Source organism: Eptatretus burgeri, chromosome 1 (genome assembly GCF_056783735.1).
Source record: "Eptatretus burgeri isolate ZD-2024b chromosome 1, Ebu_testis_v1, whole genome shotgun sequence".
Taxonomy (NCBI): Eukaryota; Metazoa; Chordata; class Myxini; order Myxiniformes; family Myxinidae; genus Eptatretus; species Eptatretus burgeri.
In genome coordinates, this window is record NC_140961.1 from 1,553,997 (window position 1) to 1,566,308 (window position 12,312).

Sequence of the window (12,312 nt, forward strand, 5' to 3'; positions counted from 1 at the left end):
ACTAAAGAAACTAAATTTTTGGTCAAATATTGCATTTTTCACACCAAAGTTTATTTTGTACCAAAAATGACCCTGGGACCACACAGAAAAAATGGCAACAACATTTTTTCTGATCAGTGATGTATTTAGATGGAATTAAACACAGTGGCCAAGATTCTATATGAAAATTTGGTTTTTTTACATTGACCGACGGACTATTGTAGTGGGGAGGGGCGATCTCGGGTCGGCTTTCGGGCCGGCCGCTGTTGATTGGACGAGCTTATGGTGAGCGGAGGGAACCTCACCCCTGTTCGTGACACGTTGCACGTGGGCGATGGATGGCGGTGGTGTGAAACCGAAGGATGATTGAAGATGTAAAAAACCTGACTACAAAAGAAACCCTCAGCGCACACATGAAATTAACCCATTAGACAGAAGGACGGGACCCTAACTATAAACACATACTTATCGAAATAACTGAACTGCGGGGACTCTGGCTGTTGTGTGTAAATGGCTGCCAGATTCGTAACACTACGAGCTGCCATTTTGTCTGAATCTTGATATCCCAACGCTAAGAACTCTAGCGGCAAATTTGATTGGTCGAGATGGCGTAAAATGGCGTAATATTTTGTCCAAGTCCTGCAAAGCTGGATGTTTTTGGAAGTGTCAAGGTGATTTGTGTTCTTCGGTGTTAAATTATATAATTCAATTTGATATAAAATAAAAGTTTTAAAGGATGAAGAAAAAAATAATACAACAAAATCTTTTTCGGAACTCTACCACCATTGTTGCAGCGGCTTTTACACCACCTTGTTTTACACGTTTACATGAGGTATTTGTGCCTGTTGTTTGTGTCCTTTTAGACGTTCTTAAAAGCAATAAGTTTCCTGTTTGGAATGATTTTCAATTTTGTTTCACTGCCAGACAGGCCGACAGAGTTAAAAAAAAATTAAACATCTCTCTCTCCCTGTACATGCGTGATCAGGACAAATTCAGAGCCAATGTACGACTAAACTACGGGTTTGTTTTCCGATTCGTGTTCAAAATATAACATTCAATATAAATCAAGTTGTTCTTCGATCATAAACTGACATTTGTAGATAGACAGACAGATAAAGTGAACCAATTGCTTAACCCCGCTGTTTACTTCACGTGTGTGGGATAATAATGTCCACTATTATGGTACTAGTATAAAAGCCTTTCAAAAATGACAGGTTGGAATTATTTTATTCTCAATGTTCAACGACATTGGAAGATATGATGTTTCGTAGCAAGAAGTATTATTATAAACCACTACATCTACAAATGTGACCCTATTTTAGTTATCTTCTTCTGCAATGTTTCATTTTGATGGTACAGCCTCGTGAGCATGCCAAAGTATGAAGCCTTGGCCTAGCGTCAGGTGCGCTTTTATCTTTATCTTGCCAAAACGAAGTTTTTGCAAGATATGTTAGTCAGCTTGTATGTTTTTTTTTTGTTTGTTTGTTTGTTTGTCTGTAATCACGTATAAAAAATTCTGCAGAGCACAGTTATCATTGGAATTTTTTGTAACTTCGCATATCAGAGGCCTATAGAGGCTTGAGACATTGTGACGTCATTTGGTGACGTTATGAGGCAAACACATATTTTTCATGGTTACTCTGTAGAACGATTCTCATCGGACTCTCTCGGAGGCAGATATTCCTCAAGGAGTCGCTCCTGGTGGATAGCAGCTCTGTTCACCTCAGTGTGACCTTAAAGAAGTCACACGTGGTCACCTTTTGGCAAGATACGGGTCACCCTGCAGGTGACATTGGTTTATCTTTATTTATTCGACATCCTTCGGATGTAGACGAACGCTCGTTTTACTCTGTGTGCGTTGCACATCATGTGCAGCAAATTTCACCTCCCTGCGCCTTGTAATTTTTTTTTTAAGTTTCTATACACTGGCTGGTGCTCAGAGTGCCCCAGGAAGTGACGGCACCTCCCCCAAGCTCAGTGGCTGTGTTGTTGTCTCGTTTAACAGTCCTGTGTTGTCTCGTTTATTTGTGTGTATGTATGCGTGAGATGTGTGGCAGCTCCATTCCAAACTTTAGATCCAAAATAAATATAAAAAAAAGAGATAAAAATTTGTTCCAAGTCTTTTTGAATTGGTAAAGAAATTAATAACAGACAAATACATAACGGTGCACAACAAAACATGATACCATTCCCATTCCAGAAACAATGACAGGTATCAACCTTTTATGTTTTTCGTGATTTCATCGACCAGCTCATGCAGCTGCTTTGGGATAGTTTGGGATCCACACAAGGCCAACTCCTCCAGGATGGCACCACATAAACTGATGACATTATTTGAGAATGCTCCATAGTTGCATCCTTTTCTTGACCGTGGTGTTGTATTGGTAAATGGAGCCCCATTGATGGAACATTATTCATCTCCATTAGGATTTTCCCATCAAATGACCGTATATGAAGATTCTGCATTTTACTCGTTCATGCCGTTTATAATGTTATTACCAGTCTACCTTCAATCTTCTGACCCCTGGCATCTTACCCTCCATGTACCAACTAGCTCATCAGCTCTGCGGAACCAGAGTTCCTGCATCTCACTGAACATGACGATGAAATTTACAATGAATTCCGTCGCTCCTTCCCCACCATGATGATCGCGATCCTAAATCCAGAAGATCTCAAGTCTGAGTCAAGCAAAAAGGTGTGTTTTTGACAATAATGCAACTTTGCATGATTTTTACACTGTCTGCTTTGTTCTTATTTTTCAACACCTTTGAGATTTGTGCTGAAATTGTACTATTTTTCTGTTGTAATTTGTTTTCTAAGCATCTGTTCCTATGAGGTAATTGGTTAATGGTCAGTATATGTGTGTGGCTGACCACCAAGCATGCGTGTATGTACCATCATAACAATCCAACGATGCAGCATATTCAGAGATATTTCAGAAAGTTTCCACTAGCTTTCACTGCACAGTTGACACTGATCGACAGAACATGATGGGTAGATTCCTCCAGCAAGGGCGGTTGCACTATTGCTATGTCTCCTATCAAGTTTCTCACTAAACGCATTTAATGCACCAATTTCAAATAATCCTTGTATGCTCATGTAGCTCAGTTTTGTCGTCAGGTCAGGTACGGGAGCATGCGCCAGAGCAGCATGTTGCTGAATCCACTTTCCACCAGTACTCCAGGGGTCTCCGTCTGGCCATCCCCCAGGCAGATGCCTGGCCCATCCCCATCTCCTTGAGATGCCGATAAACCTGCTGCAACCACGATGAATGTGGTCGGCCCATTGGCCTCCTCTATTCACGAGGCTCCCTCACTGAGAGAATCTGGTGAGCAGGATCAGCATCAGGAAAACGAGCCGCATGTCCATAAAGCTGCAGCTGACACTCGCTGACTATGCAGGAAACAAATCTCATTTGAGTCTCTCTCTCTCTCAGTAACCGCTCCTTGGACACGAAGTCCGATCAGTGATAGCCAAGGATTCTCCGAAGAGACCTGGTACCAAAGCAATTAAGTCTCTGTCTCAGATCCCTGGTCAGAGTCCAAGCCTCACATCCGTAGAGCAAGACTGGAAGCACCAACGACCTGAAGACTCGGACTTTCGCTCTCCCGCACAGGTACGGACAGTGCTCACCCCATGATCTAGTGAATCCATGACTCCCCAGGCCCAACCCAGACGTCCATTGACCTCTGGCTCACAGCCAGCAGAGACATGAATATCACAGCCAAGGTAAGTGAATCTCTCCATGACCTCGACATCCTCACCACAAACAGGTACAGACAAACTAGCAGCATCGAATATATCATTGAAAGCCTGGATCTTAGTTTTGACCCAGGAATCCCATAATCCCAGCGGCTCCGACTCCTCATTCAGCACCTTGAGTGGCCCCAAGAGTATATCCAGTCTCCACAAAGATGACTGCATCATTTGCGAAATGAATGTTGACATTCCCAAACTATTTGATCTCTCCGACATCCTCCCCACAACGCAGTCCATTCAAGTGCTGAAAAGTGTGGTTGGGGGAGGGGGGAGGCTGTACACACCCCTGATGAACTCCAGTAACAACTCAAAATAAATTGGAGATGGTATCACCACATTGCACAGAACTCTCAGTACCAGAGTATAGTCCAGACATCCGATCGATCAGCTTTTGTGGCACCCCATGAAGACCAAGAATCCTCCAGAGGGCATCCCAATTTCACGGAATAGAATGCTGACCAGCACAGGTTCACAGTTCCAGACTCATGGAGACCAACACACATCTCATAACCATCCCTATCAGTTCCAGTCGATGCATTGAAATCCCCCAAGACTAGAAGTGTATCTCGTCTGGGGCACTGATCAACCACAGACTCGAACGTGGCGTAGAATGCATCCTTCACGGTGAGATCACTCGCCTCCATCAGAGCATAAACAGAGAACAGGGAAATGACACCTAAGGAGTGACGAATCCTTAGTCTCATAATACGCTCGTTGACCGGTGTTACCTCAATTATCATTGGAGTCAGTTTATTGGACACAGCTAAAGCAACTCCTTGGGCATGGTAACCTTCGGAGCGACCAGACCAACAGTACGTGTAACCACCCGTCATGATCTCGCCGCAATCCAGTCTCCGAACCTCAGAGAGTGCTGCAATACTCATGTCCAAACGCTTGAGCTCAGATGATAACAGAGACAGGTGATCATCCTCTCTTCGGGATAGGACATTCCAGGCACCCACCCGAAGGAACCACCCCAGGCTAACGCAAGGAAACCGCCGTCAGGTGGACGACACCTCAACACAACCCTGACACACTCTACCGCAATCCAACCTGGGATGGTTACCCCGTGTTTTTCCTCCCATCATCAAAGAGTGTTGGTCCCGAAGGCTTTGCCCCTATCTCATCATCCGGTGAGCTGCTTTGTGAAGGGCAGCTGCACAGGCGGTACTCCCACAGAGTGGGTTTTCAGATTTCTTTGCGTTTTTCTTTTGTTTTGCGGAGTGAAGGGTTTTACGGTGACCGGAGTGCAAATCCTGCCACCAACCTCCTAGAAAGGGGTATGCAACTGTAGGAGGACATCCGCAAACACAGTTGGGCTCGAGATATTGATGGCCGTTGGCTCACAAAGAGCTCCTGAGCCCTTTGACAGGTGTTGTATTGAATCGTGCTTGGTGTCCATATCCATACACCGTCTTCACTGGAAAACCTGGCGGTGGAGACGGTTGAGTCGCCGACAACCCGACCATGAAACAGGTTGGTACAGGTTTACATGGCACCTGCAGTTAGCTGCAGATCTTATGTGGCTCAACCTGCCAATAAGTTTTTTGTCATCTTTTTGTCATTAATCTTCAAAAACACATACTTCGAGTATATTTTTGATCAGTAGCGCAATGCTTTGCATTTTAGATATTGTTGTGGTCGTCTGGTCCGTCTAGTTGCCCAGTGTGAGTCTGGCAAGTCGCATGAATGTGACTGTAATGGTGGACGGATTTGGGGTCTTTCTTGCCAGATTACACGTTCAAGACCACAATACCATACAGATTGGAAATCCTAAATCTGCCCAGTGTTACACCGATCAGCAATCATGTGTCTTCATGTTTTGGAAAAACCGCACAATTTTAATTAGGGCGAGTGAGCCTTGCGTGCAACATGGTCTTTTCTATGCGGTGTTGAGAACCACATCCAATTAATCCCTTCACAGGTCTTTTCTCATCACTATTAAATAGACCATCACCACGACAGCCAGAATTCATCCCTGAGACCAGGTATGTTTTTTACAAATCAATAAAGGTTCATTGGGAAGTGAACACAATGAAGGCAAGCAAAAACCAGTACGTAATAAATAGATGTAACAAGCCAGTAGGCGACGAGGGATTCACTAGGATCGAAGAGCTGTATACGATGCTTTTCATTCTGACCGATCCACCAACGAAGATTCATTGCCAAGACGTATTGGTTCACATACAATTGTTCCTCTGCCTGGCAAGATTATTCCTATTGCGTATTTTGCCAACTGGCACTCGTCATAAAAAATGACGGTAAATAGACACCCTATTTTTGAAGGACTACCATTTGCAAAATAATCGGTTTTCTGGTTTGTGCTGTGGAGCCTCGCATTGCAGACACACACACACACACACACACACACACACACACACACACACACACACACACACACACACACACACACACACACACACACACACACACACACACACACACACACAAAACCTGATAAACTTCTCTCAATGCTCCTGTTTGACCACACCTGAGCCACACAATATTTTTCATAAGCCACGCCCACTTTCCTACGCCACTCCCACGTTAAATAATAAATAATTGGATGTGGTGTGTGGGTCGTGGAATCATTTTCGGTAAATAAATAAATAATTGGAAGCGGAGTGTGGGTCGTGGAATCATTTTCGGTAAATAAATAAATAATTGAAAGCGGAGTGTGGGTCGTAGAATCATTTTCGGTAAATAAATAAATAATTGGAGGTGGAGTGTGGGTCGTGGAATCGTTTTCGGTAAATAAATAAACATATTATATTATTAGAAATCCACAAAGACAGAAATGCCGGTGATTCCATTTATTTTGGATCCTTTTCACTTTGGTCAATAATGTTTGGATCGAGGAGAGATCGAAGGTGGAACGACGGTGTCGTTCCTTACCAACACTGTATACACACCTTAAATTACGGTAAATAGACACCCGATTTTTGAAGGACTACCATTTGAAAAATAAAACCTCAATCAAAAATCGGCTCGAGTAAAATTTTCTAAATACCTCGAAGTGTTTAATTCCGAAGTCTCGTTTCTCTACATTCAAAACTGAAGGACAAGTATTGAAAATACTGTACGCGGTTTTTCGGTCGTTACACAGCAACAGGTGGTTGCTGGGCAACAAAATTCAAACGCGCACATTCCCAGTATATATTCCACTTGGCAAAGTTTCATCGAAATCAGTTCGCTGGTTCGTGCTGTGGAGCCTCGCGTTGCAGACACACACACACACACACACACACACACACACACACACACACACACACACACACACACACACACACACACATACACAGAAAAACCCGACAATAAGGGATATCTTGCATATATAGCGAATCCAATAAAACTGAAAACCCGAACCCAACCGCTACTCGTGCCACGGACCAAACAACGAATGGTGGCCTTAATTATCTAAGCCTTAGGGCCCAGTCAGACACACCACGAGAGAAAATGAGCTGGAAGGACAAGACAGAAATACCATGCGGTGTCCAGCAGGGCACCGCAGCAGGCTCAGGGTCTTGACTTTTCTGGCAGGAAAATGTCCTGCAGCGTTCCTGGCATCTGCTCTGGAGGAGAGGGGTGGGTGGGGCATGGCTCTGGCTTTCGCACGAGTGTGCAAAGCACTCAGCTCCTCAAGGGAATTCAAGTTTCTCCTCTCACTCCATCTTTATGGCCTCGGGCCACTCAGGTCACCCATGAAGCGCCTCGCCTCTCCCCTCTCATTCACCATTCGACTGTGGGCCCGTTCGTGGATAGGCCAAGCCCTTCCCGACCTCACCAAACAGGGCTGTTAGTAGGAGGCATGGTGGTCATGGCTTTTACCCCCAGCCACTGCATCAAGGCCGAGCAAACTGCTAAAATATCACTGATGATGGATTTCCAGAGTGTAAAACAGAAAAATGTGGTCAAAAGGGTGATGATTCCAGACATCGTGATGGGTGGATGTCTTCTAATTCGACATATTGTTGCGGAAATGGGCCCTTAGTGGGTTATTAAATATAGGATTAGCCCAAATCCCCCCTTAAATGCATGTTTAGCCAGGTTGTTTGGTAATCGGCGTGACATGTGTGTCAGGGGATGCAGCAGGCTGTCCATTGTTCATACAGTGGTGGTGTACCGAGAGGCGTCTTCTTCCTTTCTTCCTCCTAACCAGCCCCGACCCAGCGCCCTGACAGAATCAGTCAGCAAGACGTGCCAGCAACCCATTGGCGGATAGCTGTGGCAAACTCGAACGATGGACCAATCACGTGTCCCCGGGGTGGTCGGAAAAGGCCCGCCCCGAAAGGCAAGGAAGGACTGCTTGTGTCTGTCTGGATCTGCTTTATGAGGAGTGGCTTGGCCGGCTGTTCCCTCCTCGGCCATGAATCCAGCCTGCAGGTGATCCACAGGTTCATCCTGAGTTCAGCCAGGGGGCCTCTGACTGTCCTTACTCCTTGGACAGCTCGACACGTCTTTTGATCCCGTCGATCCACCTGCGGAGTCCAGTCCAACACCCAGATTTGGCCTGGTCTGGTGTACAGGCCAGGCCTGGTTTCGCATACTGGACCTTGTGAGAAACCAGCTGGAACACACCATAGATCTTTCGCTCTTGTGCCGTCGACCTTACGGCGGCTGGACGCGCCGAGGCTGATGTGTGAGCGGTGCCGACAAAAGGAGCATGTCGCCGCCATCTTGCCACGCGGCATGCGCAAGCGATGCCGATAGGAGTACGAGTGCCATTTTGCCACGCTGCATGCTCGAGCTGGGCACTCGAATCCGACACCGAATCACGAGCCGCATTCGTGCCTTCGACACTTTTCCTCTCGTTCATGAGGCACCACCAAGTACTCCGTGTCTTGTCTGCATGTTGTCCAGGCCTAAGGATTATTTTGGTCGTGCTCCCTTCGAAACCCGTATCCGTAGCTCCCGAGGTAAGAGCGGGTTATATATTAATTATAACATTTGTGAATGCTTTGCTTGTGTCGTGTTCCCCGATGTGTCCCCAATAAATCTGGCTGATTCATACGAAAGTTGCCACCTTGAATCTGTTTGTGTCGCGCTGAGGAACAATCGCTCGATTTGTATTTCAAACCAAACTGGTTACGGACTGGCAGACTTCGCTCGGTCTCTGATCAAACCCAGTCTGTAGCCGGGGTCTATATCCCCAACTGGTACTGCCCAGGTGTACTTTGGTATCGTGATCTGAGGTGCGTGACCCGAGACCTGTGCCGAACTAGCCGGCGTTATAACCCCTGAGACGGCGGTGCTGTTAAGTGCCGCCGAATCATCAACAATATCACTGACATATCGATAAACACAATAATTATTTCATGCTTACTCAATACATTCATTTCAAGGAGCTGTTGGCTTTCCTGGAGGATGAAGCATGGTTTCTGTAATTAGACAGCCCTTTGCTAAATTGGTGATTGTTCAGGTGGAAGATTCAACCCCACGGTCCACTGTAACACTGGTTCATCAGGAATGAGATCATGACACTAGTCCAAATCTGCGCGACCATTACAATATATTGTTTGTTTGTTACTTTTCCAACCCCCTTTCCCAATATCCCCCGAAATTTGATCTACCGCATTATTTTCACACACGGAAGGTCGTCGCAATAAATACTCTCAATTCTAAATCAAATTTATGTAAAAGTATAAAATAACGGTGCTTTCAGTGACTTAGAGTTGTACGTCACGTAACGTTGGCCCGTCTCTCATCTCACACTGGCTCAAACTGGAACACGTCACGACCTCGGCTGGGAGAGGGGTGGAGTTTTATGTTATATTAAAGTCAAACTGACTTGACCTTGATTAGGTGACCAAACTTCGTATGATGTGCCAATTTGTTGGCACTTATAATTAATTGTCCAAGGATATTTGCTGGAGAGGTTGTCCCAATCCACTTCAGTTTTATGCTACATGCTGAATTGGTTTAAAAAACAAGTCATTGAAACATTTTGTGAAATGATTGTAGGTTTGACAATTTTAAGTGGCCTTAACGAGTTAGCAACTGTTGATCACATGTTCAGATATGATGCCCTTCAATTTCATCACCAGAAATGGCGTGCGTTTTGCTTGCTCTTTGATGGTAAAGTTGCTGAATTCAACTTTGGAACTTTGCTGCGACTCAATGCCACCGCCGAGTACTCTGAAGAGAATACGATTTTTGGTAAGAGTTTTTTTTTTAAATGCAAACGTACTCTATTCTCGTCCATACTGATGTTGTCATGGTGATTTTCATCAAAGCCAGAAAATGATGCAAGCTGCTTGATCTTGCCATTCCATTCATGAATCATTCCTCATCAGTACAGCCCTCGGTTTGCTTTGCAGACATGATCGTTAAGCTTTGGCTTTAACAAAAATTTTGCAAGGTGTCAAAACGTTGTAGGAATGAGATACCGCACGGATTTCAGGTATCCCAATAGGATAAAGGCAAGCGGCGTTAGATCTGGACTCTGATGGGGCCGTTCTACCGGGCCATGGCGTCCTATCCACCTCAAAGGTATGATTTAATCCAGGCAGTTAGGACAGCAGTGGCATAATGTGGTGGTGCCCCATCCTGTCGAAACCATCCTTTTTTAATTTGCGCTTAAGGCATACCATCTGTCCTATAATGGACCTAAGTGTTTATTATCTCCTCCTCAACGAAGCGTAAATGGTCCTCAGGTATAGGTATATTGTACTTGTATACATGGTATATTGTACCATGTATACGAAGCTCAGGTATATTGTACTTGGTATACATGACTCTGGATCGCTATTCTTTCTAGTTCGCTATCATGAGCGAATGAGCAAAAATTAGGGGGGTGGGGGGGGGGTTAAAAAGTGCAGCTGAGGCCGCCGAGTATTAGCCATGCAGCACGAGATGCATCACCGAACATGATCGGTCCAGTGCTATCATGTGCCTACCACAGAACAGACCAGCGAAGGCAGGTTTTTTTTTTTACTATAATGGAGCTAAGTGTTTTATCTCCTCCGAGATGAAGTGTCAATGGTCCACGAAACTCAGCTATATTGCACTTGGTATACATGACTCTGGATCGTTATACTTTTTAGCTCATGAGCGAAAATGTACATACTCACTCATTATCGCCTGTTACTGTAAGGCATTTTCAAAAAAATGCTATGCCAACATAGTCCGTGTCCCCACGTGACTACCTTCAATTACAACCCCATAAAGCTACTCAAGAATCAACGTCTCATTTGGAAAAAAAATGGCACATGAAAAAAGAATGAAATCATGACTGCAGATCTCCGAACTGCGAAGGACAACGAAATCACGTGACCACCACCACCTCTGCCACCCGTCCTAATCTACTCGTCCAAATGAGGAACCAAAACCTCTTTTAGCATTGTGTGGTAGCTAGTTCTGGAAACATTATCTTCATAAAAAAATACGGGCCTAACTGAATGTCCCCAAGAATAGCACACGACACCATAAATCTAGGATCATATTGAGAAGAAGAGCTTCATCAGTCCATTTAGGATTCTCATTGCTCCAATATCGGCAATCATGACGGTCGGTTGACTGTCCCGGTCAAATGGAATGAGGCGTCATCACTGAAGATGATGTCAGATAATGTTGGTTCCACATCGTCTCTGCATTTCCCACTCATAAAATTCCATATGTCGGTCGGTATCATCTCCATGCAGAGCTTGAACAAAGGTAACCTTATATGGTGGTATTTGTTTGCTTTAAAATTATTGCAACAGAAGAATGGCTCACTCCCGCTTCTTGACTAATTTTTCTCAATTATTTATTTGGGGGCTTCTTCCAACAACTGCAAGAACATTTTCAGAATTCGTTAAATCTGCAGAGGAGCAAGAACGACCAGTACGAATTTTATCAGCAATGCTTCTGGTCGCTTTCAATCGTTGTGACACGTCACCGAACAAATCGATGACTTTGCTTTGGCCTCTCAGGGTGTTTTCATGGAATAACTGACATGCCTCCCTCTTGCTTTTTCTGGTAACATGAAGCAACACAAGTTATATCTTCTCTTTCTTAGTATAATGATAATTATTGGCAACCAGGCCTGTGCAGCATTTATATACATGACCCTACTCTTCAAAAAGATAACTCGTCCACTCTTCGCAAAGGACTCTGGGGTCTTAAACATTCACTAACTAATGCCGGCAGATGGGACGCGTAGTTTAACGTCCATCCGAGGGACGGTACACGCATTGATGAATCGGTCACCCTGCCCGAGAAACACCAGAAACGTCGCTGGGTCAGGATTCAAACCCAGGCGACATGGCTTAAAGGCAAGTGTGGTATACCTCTTGACCATCCAGCCAGCCTCAAAGCCCCCACCATTCCTCCCCCTATTACCGCAATCTCTTTAAATAAAATAACTTTTGTAATCTGTCAATGTGTTTCTCTTATAAATTCTTCTGCCTCCTCAACCACCGAATAAATAAAACAAATGCACTCTTAACCCGACCGAGTTTATCCAAAACCTTCACTTTCTGAGTCAAATACATCACTTTCATCGACGTTTTTTTCACTTGTTTCACCACTAGCAACAGTTCTCTTGGAAGCCATGGTTAAAAATCATTAAAGGTAATAATAACTGAAGACGAAGGA

The 12,312-nt window shown here is 44.7% G+C and overlaps 1 protein-coding gene across 5 annotated transcripts in view; it reads left to right on the forward strand.

Annotated features, from left to right (window-relative positions):
• PBDC1 (polysaccharide biosynthesis domain containing 1) overlaps positions 1 to 12,312 on the forward strand; it is a 48,694-nt gene that overhangs the window by 11,231 nt on the left and 25,151 nt on the right. For all 5 annotated transcript variants that reach the window (XM_085870426.1, XM_085870433.1, XM_085870449.1 and 2 more), the window contains exons 4-5: positions 2,534 to 2,674; positions 9,783 to 9,894. In XM_085870426.1, coding sequence (XP_085726552.1) covers positions 2,534 to 2,674; positions 9,783 to 9,894 — 253 coding nt within the window. The remainder of the gene's footprint in view (positions 1 to 2,533; positions 2,675 to 9,782; positions 9,895 to 12,312) is intronic.